This window comes from Ziziphus jujuba, chromosome 3 (genome assembly GCF_031755915.1).
Source record: "Ziziphus jujuba cultivar Dongzao chromosome 3, ASM3175591v1".
Taxonomy (NCBI): domain Eukaryota; kingdom Viridiplantae; phylum Streptophyta; class Magnoliopsida; order Rosales; family Rhamnaceae; genus Ziziphus; species Ziziphus jujuba.
Window position 1 is genome coordinate 25,228,953 of NC_083381.1, and position 19,411 is coordinate 25,248,363.

The 19,411-nt window shown below is 34.9% G+C and overlaps 5 protein-coding genes across 5 annotated transcripts; all 5 read right to left on the reverse strand.

The window, feature by feature from the left end:
• Positions 1 to 875: 875 nt before the first annotated feature.
• On the reverse strand, positions 876 to 1,292 carry LOC132803159 (putative calcium-transporting ATPase 13, plasma membrane-type). Its single transcript, XM_060815425.1, has one exon. It carries the CDS (start codon positions 1,290 to 1,292, stop codon positions 876 to 878), a length of 417 nt encoding a protein of 138 aa, XP_060671408.1.
• A 2-nt stretch (positions 1,293 to 1,294) lies between these two features.
• Positions 1,295 to 3,704, reverse strand: LOC132803160 (calcium-transporting ATPase 12, plasma membrane-type-like). Its single transcript, XM_060815426.1, has 2 exons — positions 1,488 to 3,704; positions 1,295 to 1,390 (listed from the first exon to the last, which is right to left on the reverse strand). The coding sequence occupies exons 1-2, from the start codon at positions 3,702 to 3,704 to the stop codon at positions 1,295 to 1,297; spliced, it is 2,313 nt and encodes a 770-aa protein (XP_060671409.1).
• Positions 3,705 to 8,006: 4,302 nt separating this feature from the next.
• LOC132803161 (calcium-transporting ATPase 12, plasma membrane-type-like) lies at positions 8,007 to 10,892 on the reverse strand. Its single transcript, XM_060815427.1, has one exon. The coding sequence runs from the start codon at positions 10,890 to 10,892 to the stop codon at positions 8,007 to 8,009; it is 2,886 nt and encodes a 961-aa protein (XP_060671410.1).
• A 3,844-nt stretch (positions 10,893 to 14,736) lies between these two features.
• Positions 14,737 to 15,858, reverse strand: LOC132803162 (putative calcium-transporting ATPase 13, plasma membrane-type). Its single transcript, XM_060815428.1, has one exon. The coding sequence runs from the start codon at positions 15,856 to 15,858 to the stop codon at positions 14,737 to 14,739; it is 1,122 nt and encodes a 373-aa protein (XP_060671411.1).
• Positions 15,859 to 16,986, reverse strand: LOC132803163 (calcium-transporting ATPase 12, plasma membrane-type-like). The gene has a single exon (XM_060815429.1). It carries the CDS (start codon positions 16,984 to 16,986, stop codon positions 15,859 to 15,861), a length of 1,128 nt encoding a protein of 375 aa, XP_060671412.1.
• Between the last annotated feature and the right edge of the window lie 2,425 nt (positions 16,987 to 19,411).

Here is a 19,411-nt window from a genome sequence, read left to right on the forward strand (position 1 = left end):
GATGTCAAAATTTCACATGGATTTTCTTTACCATTGTTATTATCATTGTTATTTTTTTTTTTTTCAAAAATTTGCTTACTCCATCAAAAAATTTGTTGACCATTGTTTGGTTATGAGAAATATAAATTTTTTTAAAAGGAAGCTAACTAAATAAACAGGATATACATAAGGTAAAATAATCAAGTTTCAATTAATTAAAGTCATTTGCCCCCAAAAGCAAATCATGGTAATGGTCACCATGACAAATAGAATAGAATTTTTCATATCAAACATTATCTCATCGTCCTGCCCTTCATTCATAGTCAAAATATTTTTGATTTTCAATCCATGGTGGGGTTGGAAAGCTACTCATTATTCCATTACCAAAAACAAAGTTGTTGACTTTATAACAACCAGCCAAAAAAAAAAAAAAAAAGAAAAAAAAAATCTTTTTTAATATTATACAAATATTTGAATGAAAATATATAATATTATCCTTATTATTTTTCCATCTACAAAGTGTTCAGTTTCCACAATACAAAACAAGCATTAATATCGATCACAAAACAAAAACAATACAAGAAAACCATAGGGAAAACAAAAGCCAAGAGAAGCTTATTCATACCAAATTGAGCCTCGCCCAACTTTTCGTAGATAGGCATAGGTATGCACAATACATACATACATACATATATATATATATATATATATATATATTCCTTGTATTATTCCATCGATCTACAAGGTTTTCATCATTTGTTTCCACAATACGAAAACCAAACAAACAAACATCAATATCAATCACGCAAGGAAAAAAAAAAAAGTAGTACAGAAAAAGCAAAGGGAGCAAAAACAATCATTTGACTAATTAAGTGAATTTATTCGTTCCCAAAAAATCAGGCCTCGTCCACGTCCGATTTCTCCCGAACAGGTATGTACTTGACGATCCAATCAATAGGCCAAGAAATGACAGCAAATCCAAAGCATATACTCCATTCCCTCAACTCCAACCTCTCAAAATAATCCCTGTCATGGTACAGAAGAAATTCCACAAATACCATCTGAACACAAATGGTTACTGCAATAACAAGTAGAAACGGTATGTCCCTGTGTATTCCTTTAAACACGCTCTTAATATTCTCCAGATTTCTTGCATTGAATTCATTAAAAACTTGGCAGAGCATGAAAGCATTGAAGATCAAGCTGTTCCTTACCGTGACATATTCTATACCAAAAATCGAATCGGCCTCGAAGAGTAATACCAAAACGACAGCAATCTGATACACAACTTGACCCAAGATATTCCTCCACATGATCATGGATATGAGTGGTGGCACTTTCTCTTTCCTACCCCTATTAAGTGGCCTCCTGTTTCTGATCTGTTCTTCAGTGGGCTTCTCTGTGGCAAGAGCTAGAGCAGCCAGTGTGTTTATAATCAAGTTCAGCCACAAGACGTGGCTTGAGTTCAATGGGATTTCACCTGCAGCAATTGCTGAGATAATGAATACAGCAAGAGTAGCAAGATTGAGAGTGAGCTGAAACTGTATGAATTTCTGTATGTTGTTGTAAATCCCAATACTCGATCTCACAACTTTAAGCACCGATGCAAAATTACCATCCAAGATTACAATATCGGAGATCTTCTTGCTGCTAACTCCGATGCCACCGGCGCCAGTGCCTTCTCGGATTCCCATTGAGATTCCCACATCAGCTTCTATCATTGCCCATGCATCACCATTTGTGGCATTACCACAGACTGCAACTATGTGACCTCGTTTCTTCAAGGTTTTCACCATCAGGAGTTTATCATCAGGAGATGAGTTTTCCATGACTCGGATTTTGTCAACTTTTTCATTTCTTTCATTTGGAGAGTAGACTCGAAACTGCTCACCTTTTATTACTTCTCCCTCCTCCTGGTTTGGAGTACCTGTTAGTATTCCACACCCTCTGGCTATGTCTTTGGCCATGGAAACATCGTTGCCGGTGAACATCTTGACATCTATTCCGGCCTTCTGACAATCTTCCACGACTGATTTCATTTGTGGAAGACTTGGATCGTTGATACCCACCAGTGCTAATAGTACCAGACCATCTTCTTTCAGCGTTTGACGACTTCCATCCGTTTGATCTCCAGTGGTAGCATCAGCCGCTTGATCTTCAATGTGTGCAAAAGCGATGCACTGGAGGCTGCTCTCCTTCATAACTTGAATGTTTCGTTGGAATGCGGCTTTTTGTTCAGCACCGAGATCTTCGCTGGTGGTCCCAGAAATATCGTAGTAGCTTGAACACATTTCTAGAATCACCTCTGCTTCTCCTTTCCAATGAACGTGGACTGTCTTGTCTACCTCCCTTTCCATCAAAACCCCACTTCTTTTCTTCTGCGAATCGAAAGCGGCCAGATTAACAACTTTACACGTGCTTTTCACTCCCATATCCATCTCCAAGTCATGAACTGCCCATGAAAGAATTGCTTTATCAGTTGGAGTAGTACTTTTTCTAACACTGCCACTTGTATTCAGAGCGATTCCCTCTTCCAACAAATTTTTAAGAGAATCAGAAACATTCGAAAAGTAAGCTTCATTAACCAAACGGTACTTGCCCACCCAAAACGTTTCGACTTTCATCTGGTTCACGGAGAGAGTGCCTGTTTTGTCCGTACAAATGGTGGTGACGAATGGCATTTTCTCCCAACCGGAGAGGTCACTCACCATTTCCATGTCAGCCATCATTCTCTTCTTGGAGTAGAAAACAGTAAGCGGCACGCATAACCGCAAGCTTTCTGGAATCGCGACCACAACGGTGACAAAAGCAGCTGCTACAAATTTCAGCACTGAAGAACCGAAAAAGTCACCATGCGTAGTGTGACCATCAATGAACTCCTGATTTCCATCAATGTCTTTGGTGGTCCCGGTGAAGTATCTGACGAGCACGACTGCGGAACCTATCAAAGCAACTGGTAGAGCAAGCTTGTTACGAATGGAACGAATGAGCTGGTTCACTCGATTTTCTACTGTGGGAATTTCCTCCTCCTCATCACTTTTTCCATCGTGACTGTGTTGACTCATAATTTCGCACCACTTTTTCTTCATTCCAACTGTAGTGACCATCATCTGGCATCCTCCATAACCATCAACCACTTGAGATCCAGAGAACAGAAATGGATTTTGCTCGTTAACTTGTACGGCGTCTGCACTCTCACCATCCTCTACTTGCAGATTCTGCCCTTTTAAGAACAAGCCGTCTGCTGGAACTTTGTCTCCCATCTTCAAGCAAACCACATCTCCAACAACGATTTCCGATGTCGAAATCTTCCTTCGTCTAGCACTTCTCAAAACTTCTATTTTATGACCATCCATCATCACTTCTTTAGACTTGTGAGCTGAGGGCACGTAGCTTCCGACAGCAGTGGCAGCGAGGAAAAGGATAAGCGCAGCAAGAATGTTCATCAACTTGTTCAAAATGGCAAATTCTTGTAGAGGTCGCCATGTGGTACGTAAAAAACCTTCTGGAGGTGGCTTTTTATATGCGTTTGAACCGAAGTTCTTACGTCGTTGAGCAATCTTCTTTTCATCATCATCAATTCCGTTGTTGATATCGGTTTCGAGAGTTTTTGCTACACCTTTAATCCCTTTCAGCCGCTTATTAAGTCCTTCCAAATCCTTCTCCTTCACAACGTTCATGATCTTTTTGTGTTTGATTTGTTTGTTGGACATAACAGCATCCATTTTTGTTGGCTCGAAATCAATAATAATGGTTGGAAAAAGGAAGAGGAACAAAGAATCCTGGTCTTGTTTGTTTTGAAGGTATTATGTATAATAATACTAGGAAGGGGATTGTGAAGGAAATGGCAGTGTTTCGGACAAATGCTTTCAAATGTCATTGATGTATTTATATATATATATATATATATAAATAATAATAATAAAAATCAGTATATATATATATATTTTTTAGCTTAATTGAAAAAGAGTACTGATTTATATATTTAATCTAATTTTTAGTTAGCTTTTGGGTACGAGGTCGATACCTTGTCGCTGCTTCAAGGGGAAGGAGGAATATATATCTTGCGGTGGAGTGGGATATGGTGGAATGGATAAAGTCCCCAAACATCTACAGGTGGTGAGCGCTTTTTAATCACTGGATCAAGGCCATGAGGAATTTTTCTAAAACCCAGATTAGGAAGCAATGTCAATTGTCATATGTGGGCCTTATTAGATGGATCCCATTGACGATGCTGCAGCTACGACGTTAGGACATCTATGTCAGCCTCATTTGAGCGGCGCTCATTCAGTGCACGACACGTGTGGATTTGCCATAAGATAGGGCCTCTTGGTTATGAACACGTCTCCTCTAGCTATAATTATATGCTTTTTTAACTTTTTCTTTTCGTTTTATTTTATAATCTATATAGCTATTCTTTGGAATAAGAATACCCTTCCTCAGTTTTGTTTAGCAGATTCTGTCATGTCAACATTATAGATTCAATGATTAGATATTAGATAAATATACAGTGATGAAATTGCCTATTGAAGAAGAAAGTATACTAAGAGGTAATAATTATATCCATCGATGATAATGATTTAGATGATAATTGTGCATGTTACCAATTTTTTTTCCAGTGAGATCTTTCAAGCCTTATTATCTTTAAATAATTATTTGCTACAGAAATAAAAGGAACATTCGAATGTGGTGTATGTATTACAAAATATTAAAAATCAGGCTGATGATTGTTTAGATATAATAAAGAAAAAGCAAAAAATCTTAAATTCATATTTTGGAAAAAAATCCAAATTGAAAACATAAAAACTGTTGAGTAAAATTTTTCTTAATATATATTGTAAATATATATTCCCTAATACGTATTGTAAATGTTTATATATATATATATATATATATTTATTATTTTTTACTACTTTCTTCAATTATTAATTTATATAATTAATTATGTTTGTAATTTATATTATAAGTTTTATCATCTTATACATTTAGAAAAGATTATTAATTTAGTAATATGCTTGAGTTGGTACCGAATAAGTTATTGTTTTAGTGAAATAATTTATTTACCGAACAATTATTTATAAAGTTTTACTGTAGTCTATTTCCTTATATTCCCTATGTTCATAGTGCTTCAGGATTGTTGTAAGGAAGAGGCAATAAATTAAGGATTTGAATCTTTATCAGAAGAAGAGGCTTATTTCACAATTTTCTAGCTCTCTAAAGCAAAGGTTCATTAATTGACATTTTGTAGGTCTCTAAGCTCTCTAAAGCAAAGGATATATTAGAGTTGAATCGATGGACAAATGTAATCACAATTAAGTTTCTCCCTTAAGGGACTCCCCTAAAAGATCAAAACTACCAATCTGATCACTAGCTGATTAACTGGGGCATTTAAATATTAATCTTTGGAATACACACATTAATTCGTTAAATTAATTGCATAAACCTCTTTATCATGAAAAACAAATAAAACTATATATAATTTAAATCATTGTTCAAAACATCTATTGAAAAAAATATATATAATTTTCTTAGACTATAGGATTAATAACAAAAATGTCAATATCACAATGATTCATGCATGGACAGTTTAATGTCAATGTGAAGTTTTGGATTCAATTCACTAACATTTTAAAGGAAAAACAAATGTATCATGCCATCACGAAAACACTAATGCTGTATCATGCATAGCGTTCTTTAAATGGAAAATTGTGAAAAACAAGACTTCGATGAAATGAAATATTCTAGAATAATTTTTCCCTGAAATAAGCCTCTTCTTCTTAAAAAGCATTTCTATGAAAGAGAAGGTAAAAAAGGAAAAGAAACTCTATAAAAGTTGTAGTTGGAGTAGAAGCTAAGGTGTCCCAACAATTAAATTCTTTAATTGATGCATTAAGAAATAAGAGTACCAATTACAAAAGTAAAGAAAAAATTGGTTGTAGGACACATGAAGAAAGTGAAACAAGTTTTATATGAGAAACTTGACTTTGTTGATGATGATGAATAATTTTTTAAAGTTGCAAATATTTATTATTTTTTTGGGGAAAAAGTTACAAATATCTCTATTGAAAAGAATAATTAGAAATGTTTATGGCAATATAGCAACACTACAGACAAGTTATGTGGCTTAAGCACACAACTATTTGATATGATATAATTTTTTATTTTTTTGAAATTATGTTTTTTATTTCTTTATTTATGTTAGCCTTCAAGTTAAAATTATGTATTATCAAACTAGATTCAACTTGGTTTTATTTTATTTTTATTTTCTATTGGACTTTTGTATAATTTGTATTGATTTTGATTAATAACTATAATTAAGTTACAATTATTGTTTTAATTATTTTATTCGTACCTTTTTTTTAATTATTAATCAGTAATTGTTTCCTACCCACAGGTGGCTTCTGATGTTTTGTTTGGTGGGCTTCTCTATGGCGAGAGCCAGAGAAAGCAAGTGTATTTATAAACTCAGGACAATTGTGGGGCTGGAAAGCCAGTGTAGTGTATTTAATTTTCAATCCATGGTGGGGTTGGAAAGCTCCTCATTTTTCCATTACCAAAAACAGAGTTGTCGGACTTGTCAAAAAAAAAAAAAAAAAAAAAAAACTTTTTTTTAAATATTATACAAACATTCGAATGAAAATGTATAAAATTATTTTCCTTGTTATTTTTCTATCTACAAAGTGTTCCGTTTCCACAATACAAACCAAACAAAAACAAACAATAATATCGATCGCAAAACAAAAACAATGTAGGAAAAAAAAAAAAAAAGAACAAACACAATATTCATTCCACCTAGTGAATCTTATTCATACCCATACACATGAATGAAAATATATATACATATATATATATATATAATTATATATTTTCCTTTATATTTTTAATTTCCATATGTACATATTGCTAATTTCCGCCATGTATAAATATCGACCCTCCTCGTCCATATGCGGTTTCTCCGGAAATGCCGGCAAATCCAAAACATATTCCCCAATGTCACAACTGCAACCTCTCAAAATAATCACTGTCACGGTGCAAAGAATAATTCCCCAAACACTATTTGAACAGAAATGGTTATTATAATAATAAGAAGAAACGTTATGTCCCTATGCATTCCTTTCAATACGTTCTTGATATTCACTAGATTCCCAGCATTGAATTCATTAAAAACTTGGCAGAGCATGAATGCATTGAAGATGAAGCTGCTCCTCACCGTAATATCTTCTACACCCAGAATCTATTTGGTCTTGAAGAGTAATGCCGAAACGACAGCAATCTGATACACAACTTGACCCAAGAGATTCCTCCATCGCAAAGGAAAGAACCAGATTTGGTCGATCGGAGTGCGTGGCTGGCTAATAATTAAGTCAACAAAAATTGATCACAAAAAACCTTCCATCGTACAATAATTTGGATGGCTAACTACTAGCTATTTATTTACATCATTATGACAGAATTAAATCACTATATACGTATACAATATTATTTGCTTGTAACTTTATTTAAACAATATTATTTATAGAATATATAAAATTAGATTTGTTTTTGGAGGTATATATTTGTTCTATTTAATGATTATAGCTAAAAATATCGTTTCTTTTAGAAAATATAGGGAAAAAAAAATAATAATAACACCTCTTAACACACAAATAATAGACTTTCTTATTGAGATGTATTGAACATTCACAGACTTTTGGGCACCAGACAAAGTTATTTACCGAATAAAATATTTCACCATATTGTTGGAATATTTCCACTTCCATGAGACTGTCATGCTCGAAGCAAGGGCTTCTCTACAGCAGCCTTTCCACCAGGTGAATTTTATTCATACCAAATTGAGCCTCGTCCAACTTATTCTTAGATAGGCACAAGTATATATATGCACTTACGACCCATATATATGAAATCATCATATAATATTGAGTATTGTCTGTGTATATGATCAGATATATGAGATAAATAATTTTATTTAACGCGTATACATTTATATATATATATATATATATATATTAAGAAATAAGGCGCGGCATCTAGCGATTATTTCCTGGCTCCACCCGTCTTTCCACCAATACATTTCCTGGCTGCGCCCGTGTTTCCACAACATAGAAAACTCGACCCTCTTCGTCCATGTGCGGTTCCTCCGGAACAGGTACGTACTTGACCCCCCAATCGATAGGCCAAGAAATCCCTGAAAATCCAAAACACATACACCATTGCCACCCCCCCAACCTCACAAAATAATCACTGTCATTGTACAGAAATAATTCCCCAAACGCTATCTGAACACAAATTGTTATTGCTACAAGAATCAGAAACGATATGTCCCTGTGTATTCCTTTGAACACGCTCTTAATCCCACCTAGACTTCTTGCATTGAATTCATTGAAAACTTGGCAGAGCATGAAAGCATTGAAGATCAAGCTGTTCCTTTCGGCAATACCTTGTACACCAAAAAACGATTTGGCCTGGAAGAGTAAAACCAAAACGACAGCAATCTGATACAGAACTTGACCCAAGATATTCCTCCACATGGTGTTTGATATGAGTGGCGGCACTTTCTCTCTCCTACCCTTAAGTTGTTGTGGCCTTCTGAATCTGATAAGTTCTTTGTCAGGGGGCATTTGATCCACGGCGAGAGCCAGAGAAGCCAGTGTGTTTATAACCAAGTTGAGCCACAGTACTTGGGTGGTGTTCAATGGGATTTCACCTGCAGAAACAACTGAAATAAAGAATACAGCAAGAGTAGCAAGATTGAGAGTGAGCTGAAACTGTATGAATCTCTGGATGTTGTTGTAAATGCCCAAACTCGATCTCAAAACTTTAGGCACCGTTGCAAAATTACCATCCAGGATTACAATATCAGAGATCTTCTCGCTGCTGACGTGGACGTCATCGGTGTTGCCTCGTCCTTGGATTCCCATTGAGATTCCAACGTCAGCTTCTAACATTGCCAATGCATCACCATTTGTGGTATTACCACAAACTGCAACGATGTGGCCTTGTTTCTTCAAAGTTTTCACCATTAGGAGTTTATCATCAGGAGATGAACTTGCCATCACTTCCATATTGTCAACTTTTTCCATTCTTTCCCTTTGAGAATAGCTTCGAAACTCCTCACCTTTCATTACTACTGTGTTGTTGTCCCGGTCTGGACCGAGTATTCCACATTGCCTAGCTATGTCTATTGCGCTGGATAGATCATCACTGGTGAACATCTTGACATCTACTCCCGCATTTCGACAATCTTTAACGGCTTCATTCAATTCCGGACCACGTGGATCTTTGACACCCACCAGTGCAAGTAGTACTAGACCATCTTCTTTCAGCGTTTCTTGTTGTCCACCCTGATCATCTCCAGTAACAACATTATTGTGTGCAAAAGCAATGCAATGGAGGCTGCTCTCTTTCATACCTTGAATGATTTGCCGGAATTCCGCTCTTTGTGTATCAACCAGCTCGTTGGTTGTTCCCGAACTGTCGTAGTAGCTCGAACACATCGCTAGAATCGCTTCTGCTTCTCCTTTCCAATGAACGTGGACTGTGTTGTCTGCTACCCTTTTGATCAAAACCCCACTTTGTATGTTCTCCGAATCGAAAACAACGTATTTAAGAACTGTACACCTGCTTCTCACTTCCATATCAATATCCAACTCATGAACTGCCCATGAAATAACTGCTTTATCAGTTGGGGTACCATTTCTAACACTTGTATTCAGAGCGATTCCCTCCTCCAATAATTTTTTAAAAGAATTAGAAGCATTCAAGAAGTAAGCTTCGTTTTCCGAAGAGTACCTGCCTGCCCAAAACTTATCGACCTTCATCTGGTTCATGGAGAGAGTGCCTGTTTTGTCCGCACAAATGGTGGTGACAAACGGCATGGTTTCCCATCCGGAGAGGTCACTCACCATTTCCATGCCAGCCACCATTCTCTTCTTCGAATAGTAAATAGTGAGCGGCACGCACAGTCGCAAGCTTTCTGGGATCGCAACCACAATAGTGGTGAAAGCAGCCGCTAAAAATTTCAGCACTGAAGAATCGAAAAAGCCACCATGCGTGATGTGACCGTCACTGAACTCCTGATTTCCGTCGATGCCTTTGGTGGTCCCGGTGAAGTATCTGATGGTCACGACTACGAAGCCTATCAAAGCAATTGGTAAAGCAAGGTTCTTGCGAATCGAAGCAATGAGCCGGTTCAATCGTTTTTCTACTGTGGCGATTCTCTCCTCGCTTTTTCTATCGCGGCTGTGTTCCCTCATCGTTTTGCACCACTTTGCCTTCATTCCAACTGAAGTGACCATCATCTGGCAGCCATAACCGTCAACAACTTGAGAACCAGAAAACAGAAATGGATTCGTCTCGCTAACAACATGTACGTTGTCACCACCCTCACCGTCCTCTACTTGCAGGTTATGACCTTTTAAGAACAAGCCGTCTGCTGGAACTTTGTCTCCGATCTTCAAGCAAACCACATCTCCGACAACGATTTCGGATATCGAAATCTTCCTTCTTCTCCCACCTCTCAAAACTTCAAATTTGTTACCATTCATCATCAATTTAGACTTTCGAGCTGAGGGTATGTACCTTCCGACTGCAGAGGCAGCGATGAAAAGGATAAGAGCTGCAAGAATGTTCACCAAGTTGTTTAAAATGGCAAACTCTTGTAGAGGTCGCCATATGGAAGGTAGAAAACCCTCCGGAGGCGGCTTCTTGTATGCGTTCGAACCGAATCTTTTGCGTCGTCGAGCAATCTTCTTTTCATCATCAAGAATTCCGTTGTTGATATCGGTTTCGAGAGTTTCTGCTACACCTTTAATCCCTTTCAGTTGCTTGTTAAGTCGTTCCACATCTTTCTCCTTCACAACTTTCATTATCTTTTTGTGTTCGATATGTTTGACTTTGATGGACTTGACATCCATTTTTTGTTGGCTCGAAAATCAATAATAATGGCGGAAAAAAGAAGAGAAACAAGGAATTCTGGTTTTTCGCACTAGATGTTTTGTTTTGAAGATTTTATGGATATAATATTCGGAAGGGAATTGTGAAAGAAATGGCATTGGCAGTGCTTCGGATATATATATATATATATATATATGCTTTCTCATTTTCTAAATCAATTTCTTCGTCTTATGCTTGACTCATTTTGATATTACACTCTTTCAATATTCTTTTTTTTTTTTTTTATTCATTTTCTTTTTCTTTTCAAATGCCATTATTTTTTTATTTGTTTGTACTAAAAATCACTATTTTATTAGCTTAATTCCAAAAGAATCATTTATTTATACCCTTGATTAACCCAAGTTTTCAAGCTTTCTTGTCGCTGCAGGAGGAATGTCTCTTCCTCTGGAGTGCCATATGGTGGAATGGATAAAGTCCAAAATCAGTTACTTTGATTCTTTGATTAAACTTTCTTTGTTCTTTGATTATTCTTATATTCCATCACCAAAAAAAAAAAAAAAAAAACAACTCATAAATAGTTCTTATTAATTAATTTCAACTATTATTATTGTTATCAATATTATTATTTGACCCAATCAATATCAATTTTGTAGTATTTAGAATGATGGTTTTATTTTCATTAAGAATAAGAGGAATAAATGAATTTTTTTTATATCATAAATAATCATAATAGATTCAGTTAAATGTTTACTAAATTTATTTATCAAAAAATGTAAAACATAACGTAATAATATTTAATTGGTTTATTTTTTTAATTTACTTATTTATTTAAAAGTTTATCATTTTATATATAAATATTTTAACAAATAACATTTGACCACGTATTATTTGATAAATAAATTTAATAAATATTTTAGTACTTATAAAAATATTGTATAATAAACTTTTATATAATAAAAGAGAATATTCTCATTGATTAAAAGAAGAAATATGTTTGGCCATATTTCAAAATTCCAATAGCGTGTAATGTTTCCATAACCAAAACTTTTAAAAAATAAAAATAAAAACTACATAAGTACTGGAGGTTGAGATTTGCATGTGGTGAACTTTTAACCACTGAATCAGGGCAATGTGGCCTTTCACTAAAATGTACATAAGTAATTGTAAAGGATAATCCCTAACCTATGTAAGTTTTATCGATCCTCAAATTATTTTTTATAATAATTAAATTTCTAAATTCATTTAAATTGTGCATTATAAAGACAAAATTCAATTTCCATCCAAAATGCCCATGAAAGTCAGATGCCCCTATCACAAGGATATGGAGGTTCATTTGCATCCATCATTCTCACGCTCCTTCAACTCCCTAAAAACACTGCAACACTAAAGCATTCAAGGCACACAAGCAATTGTAATTTGGACCAGAGAAGATGATGCTCCAGCTGTGATGTAAGAACGGCTAAGCCTCATCTGAGCAGCGCTCCGGTTAGTACAGGACATGTATGACATCACACAGGATTTTTGTTTTTTTAATATTATAAATTATTCTAATTTTTTTATTTTTATTATTTATGTTTATATTTTTATAGTATAGATAAAGATGTTGTATTTTTGTCAGACAGGATTTATGTAACGAAGGATGTGTGTTTCATCTTTATTTTATTTGTCTCATTAGACAATGGGCCTCTTGATTATGACCACGTGTCCTATAGCTCTAGCATATTCTTTCGCTCTGATAAATGGGTTTTATAATGGAAATTAGGAAATACCTGTTTATATCTGATTATTTTGGCACTTGAAAAGAAGAACGATAGCCCCCAAAAAAAAAAAAAAAAAAAAAAAAAAGAGACTTGTGACGGGCACCAAATGTTGAACAAGATTTGGTGGGCTGGTATTCCGAACCCAATTTCAAAAGGGCCACATGGATGGATCATGACCATGCAAAGGGATCAGAATTTCTATAGCCATCATTTTGGTGTGGCACAGCATTTCAGGAATAATTAATCAATTATTTTATTCGGAGGAACCCAAAAAAACTCGGGTCACAATTTTTATTCCGAATCTAATAGTCTTATTTATTTATTTATTTTTTTTTTTTCAATGTTCAGAGAGCTTCAAGATGGTTGTACGGAAGAGGTAATAAATTAAAGGATTTGAAACTTAAACAGAGGAAGAGGCTTATTTCACAATTTTCTAGCTTTCTAAAGCAAAGGTTCATTAATTGATTTTTTATAGCTCTCTAGCTTACTAAGGCAAAGGACATATTACGGTTGAATCCATGAACAAAGGTAATCAAAATTAAGTCTCTCCCTTAAGGTACTCCCCTAAAAGATCAAAACTACTAATCTGATCAATAGCTGAGAGGGGCATTTTTACTATTAATCTTTGGAAAATACACATGAACCCTTTAATCTTTGTTAAATTAATTGCATAAACCTCTTTATTTATTTTTTATTACAATTTGCTACAAAAGGATTTTTACTCAGGTCAAAGTTTGAATATTAAACCTAAAGATGTACTGTTGATTTTATCATTGAACTAAGCCTAGGAATACACATAAATCTATTTATTATGAAAAACAAATAAAATTATATAATATAAATAATTCTTCAAAATATATATTAAAAAAATATCAACCATTTTCTTAAAATAAAGGATTAACAAATGTATCAATATCATAAAATTTCTGTGAAGTTGTGGGGTTCAATTTAAAATAATTGATCCATAGAAAAGTATGAAATAAGCCTCTTCTTAAAAGTATCATCACAATTGTACTTCTGGAGAAGAGAAAGAGAAAAAGGAAAAGAAAATCTAAAAAGTTGGAGTAGAAGCTAAAGTGTCTCAATAATTAAATTCTTTAATTGATGCCATAACAAGTTATAAAAGTACCACTTGCAAAAGTAAGGATAGATTTGGTTGTAGGGTCAAGAAAGTGATGTAAATTGAGAAATTTGAAATTGTTGATGATGATAAGTTATTCTTGATTGTAGATATCTTTATTGAAAGGAATAACTGGGAAATGTTTATGGCAATATATCAACTCAGCCGACAAGTTATGTGGCTTAAGAAACTAGAACGATATGGTTTTTTATTTTATTTTATTTTATTTATTTTCTATTTGACCATTGTATTGATTTTGATTAATAATTATAATTATGTTACAATGATTTTTTAATAATTTTATTTGAATTTTTTTATTAATTAGTAGTTGTTGTTATTTTTACCATATGTTCATAGATAATTTGAAAGCTATTAGCACATCGAAAACCATAATTTAAATTGCATAAACACCCCTTTCGTTTGGATGTCAAAATTTCACATGGATTATATGTACCATTGTCTTCTTTTTTTTTTTTTTTTTTTTGGTTTGGGGGGGGGGGGGGGGACAAATTTGTTTACCATTGTTTGGTTAAAAAGAAACATATGTAAAAAATAATTAAATAAATAAATAAAAAGGAAATCCATAAGGTAAAATAATCAAGCTTCAATTAAAATCATTTTCCCCCAAAACCATATCAATCCATGGTCGAGTTGAAAGCAAACCATTATTCCATTACTAAAACAGAGTTACAAACATTTGAATGAAAAATATATAAAGATATTTTCCATCCAGAAACAAAGTCTTTAATCATTAACTGTTTCCACAACACAAACCAAGCAAGCAAACAAACAGACACTAATATCCATCACAAAATAAGGAAAAACATTACAGAAAACCGAAGAGATCACACAAACACAATATTAATTTGATCACTAAGTGCTCAATTTTATTCATACATTGAGCCACCGCGTGTAACCTATGCGTACATAGCTTAGAAGCGGTTTGTCTGGAACAGGTATGCACTTGACGACCCAATCGATAGGCTAAGAAATGAGGGCAACTCCAAAACATATACCCCACTGCTTCAACTTCAACCTCTTAATTGCATAATCATGGTTATGCAGAAAAAGTTCCACAAACACTAACTGAAGACAAATGGTTATTACAATGATCAGTAGAAACGTAATGTCCCTGTGTATTCCCTTAAACACCTTCTTGATACTCTCTAGATTTCTTGCATTGAATAAATTGAAAACTTGGCAGAGCATGAAAGCATTGAAGATCAAGGCATTTCTTTTTAAAAAAAAAATTTCGCCCTCACTATCGTCAACACCCAAAATTGATTTGGCCTTGAACATTAGTGTGAAAACCACGACAATCTGGTATACAACTTGACCCAAGAGGTTTCTCCACATGACATTGGATATGAGTGGCTCTTTCCTGCCCAAATGTTGCCTCTTGATGGGTTCCTTGGTGGGCTTCTCTGTTGCAAGAGCCAGAGCAGCCAGTGTACTTATAACCAAGTTCAACCACAATACGTGGGCCGAGTTAAATGGGATTTCACCTTTAAAAACTGCTGACATGAAGACGATATCAAGGACAGCAAGATTGAGAGTGAGCTGGAACTGTATGAATTTCTGTATGTTGTTGTAAATGCATATGCTTGATTTCAGTACATCGGCTACTGCTGCAAAATTATCATCCAAGATTACGAAGTTGGAGATCTTCTTGCCGACATCGGTGCCTTCCGTACCCATGTAGATTCCTACATCAGCTTCAACCATTGGCAATACATCGTTTTTGCTATTGCCACACACTGCAACAATGTTGTCTTTTTCCTTCAAGGTTTTTACCATTAGGAGTTTATCATCAGGAGATGAGCTTGCCATGACTCTGATTTTGTCAACTTTTTGCACTCTTTCCTTCAGAGTGTAGCTTCGAAACTCCTCACCATTTATTACTTCTCCCTCCTGGTATGGATCTGTTAGTATTCCACACTCTCTGGCTATGTGTATTGCCGTGGAAACATCGTCGCCCGTGAACAACTTGACATCTACTCTGGCATTCTTGCAGTCTCTCACGGCTTCATTCATTTCTGGACGACATGGTTCCTCGACAATGACACCCACCAGTGCTAATAGTACCAGACCATTTTCTTTCACCATTTAATGATGATTTCCATCTGAATCAACTCCAACGCCAGCAAACGCGATGCACTGGAGGCTGCTCTCCGTCATACCTTGAATGATTCGATCGAAGTCCTCTTTTTGTCTATCGTCGAGATCTTTAATGGTCCCGGACTGGTCGTAGTAGCTTGAGCACATTTCTAGAATCATCTCTGCTTCTCCTTTCCAATGGACATGCTCTGTGTTGTCTGCCATCCTCTTCATCAAAATCCCACTTCGTAATTTCTTCTTCTGTGACTGTGACAGTGATAGTGACTGTGAACTGAAAGCTGCAGCCTCTTGATCATGACAAACGCAGTGACGAAGAATTGCGCACCTACTTTTCACTTTCATATCTATATGCAAGTCGTGAATAGCCCATGAAAGAATTGCTTTATCAGTTGGAGTACTATTTCTAGCACTACTTGTATTCAGAGCAATTCCCTCTTGTAACAAGTTTTGAACAATATTAGAAACATTTGAAAAGTAAGCTTCTTTTTCCAAAGAGCATTGGCCAAGCCAAAACTTCGTGACCTTGGTTTGGTTCATGGTTAGCGTGCCTGTCTTGTTGGTACAAATGGCGGTGATAGATCCCATAGTCTCAGAATCGGAGAAATCTATCACCATTTGCATGTCACCCATCGTTCTCTTCTTTGAAAAAAAGATAGTAAGTTGCACACCAAATCTCAAGCTTTCTGGAATTGCAACCACAATAGTGGTAAAGGCAATTGTTACAAATTGCACAAGTGAAGAATCCAAATATTTATAATTATCATCAGCAAGACCAGACATAAAATCTTCCCGCCGTCCATAAATGTTTGTGGCTTTCCCAAAAATGTATCTGCCGAGCATGATTACAAAACCTATGATGGCAATTGGCAGACCAATCTTGATACGTATTGAGTAAGTAAACCTGTTCACTCGCTCTTCCACTGTGGTTTCCCGATCACTAGACTTGCTACTATGTTGATTCAAGATTTTGCACCATTTTGCCTTCATGCCAACTGATGTAACCACCATCTGACAACCATAACCATCAATCACTTGAGATCCAGAAAATAGAAATGGATTCGTCTCGCCAATCTGCACGTTGTGACTCTCACGATTATCAGTACTATCCTCTACCATGCTCGATTCGTCAACATGCAGATTATCCCCTTTTAAGAACAAGCCGTCTGCTGGAACTTTGTCTCCAATGTTTAAGCAAACTACATCTCCAACAACGATTTCAGATATCGGAATCTTCTTGACTTTCCCACCTCACAAAACTTCGATTTGGTTTTCGGTGTTGTTGCTGGCTTTCGACTTTTTGCGAGAAGGTCTGTGTCTACCGATGGCAGACGCAGCAACAAAAAGGAAAAAGGAAACCAAAACGCTAGCGATTTCCTTGAAGACCACAAATGCTCGTAGAGAGTCCCATATTGATCTTAAGAAACCCTGTGGAGCTGGCTTTTTATATGTGTTGGAACCCAATATTTTACGTCGTCGAGCAACCTTCTTTTCATTATCGGGAATCCCGTTGTTGATATCAGTTTCGAGAGTTTTTGCTACACCTTTAATCCCTTTCAGCTGCGTATTAAGTCGATCCAAATCCTTCTTCTCCACAACTTTCATGATCTTTTTGTGTTTGTTGTGTTTGATAGACATAACTACCATTTTTTTTTTTTTGGTGCTTGGTTGTTGTTGTTTTTTTGGTTGGGGGGGGGGGGGGGGTGGTTCGTGTTGGGGTGTGTGGTGGCTTGAAATCGATAATGGTGGAACCAAAAGAGAGAGGGAATTCTGGTTTTACAGTACTTCTTTGTTTTGAAGATATTATGTATATAATTTTAATCGGAAGGGGATTGGGAAAGAAATGGCAGTGCTTACGAGAAATTTTTTCTCACATTCTAAATCAACTTTTTCATCTTATGCTTGACTCATTGTCATGTTACATCTCTTTCATTCTTTTTTCTTTCCATTCTCTTTTCAAATGTCATTTATTTATTTATATGCACTCAAAATCACTAGTTAAATTTAGTTTTTAGCTTAATTCCAAAAGAGCCATTTATTCAATCTAGATTTTAGCTTTTGGATGCGAGGTGGATACATTTAATGCAACTTTTTCAGGCTTTCTTGTTGCTTCAAGGGGAAGGAAGAATGTCTTGCTGTGGAGGACAATATATGGTGGAATGGATAATTAAAGTCCAAAGTCAGCTACTTTGATTCTTTGATTATCCAGCATAAAGCCAGAGTGACCACTATGGTAGCTGAGAGGCCTTCATGGCTCTCTCTTTTGGTTGCAAGAGCTTAATGAAGTACAATCTCTTTTATCGGGGAAAAGGGGCTCTCTCTTTTGTTGTAAAAAGGATATTGGTCCTATTTTATCCTAATGAGGTAATATCGCTTTCATTTAAAAAAAAAAAAATAGAAAATTAAGAAGTTATTAAAAAAAAAAAAACTCAAACATTTTTCAATATTCATATAACTTTTGCTAATAAATAATACCCAGCTACTTTATTAACGAACTGCTTCTTTAATTTATTTATTTACTATTAAAAAAAAAAAAAAAGCTTATTATACGGCACACACCCACGGATTAACTTGGAAGTTTCAAACCAAGCCACGTTGCCCCAACAAATAATACTCTTCTTTCTTTTTATGAAATCCTCTGACACTTCCTCAGCCTCTCACCAATTAACGGACACAATCATTTTTAAAAAAATTAGAAAGTCATCAAGTCAAAAAGACTTGGATAACCTTACTTTTATTTTAGGATAGTACTAGAGGTATTAATTTTTTTTTTCATAAAATTTATTTAGAAAATAATATGACATAACATCAGTACTTGACGATTGACAAAAAAAAAAAAGAAATATATATATATATATATATATATATTCTAAGATTTATAGAAAATGAGCCAATAGAATTATGCCACGCCATGTTAGTAAATAAATTTGGTAGAAAACTTTCATGCCTCCTCTAGAATTACTGTTTATTTCATTTTTAAAACTTTCCATCTCTTTTCACTTAGGAATTCAGCAGCCATACCCCTCTCATTATTTGACTAATTTATAGCTCTCTAGCTCTCTAAAGCCAAGGATATATTAGAGATGAATCCATGGACAAAGGTAATTAAAATTAAAATTTCTCTTTGCTCTTTCCTAAAATATCTAAAATTACTAATCTGAACTAGTTGATTAATTTCCATACTTAAAAGGTCATAAATTTGTGACATTGAAATGAAGAAGGGTGGAAATCGTTGCAAATGATAAAAATAAAAATAAACATTAGAAACATTAGTTGATTAACTAGGGCATTTTAACTGTTAATCTTTGGAAAATTATACATGAAACCTTTGGTCTCTCTTAAAATTAATTAATTGCATAAACCTTTTCATTATGGGAAAAAAACTGTATAATTTAAATCATTCCTCAAGACATCTATTTAGGGGAAAAAAAATATCATTCTCTTAAAATATAGGATCAACAAACATATCAATGTCATGACGTTTTGAAGAAAATAATAAATTTATTGTGCCACATAAATATATATATGTATATATATTATCATG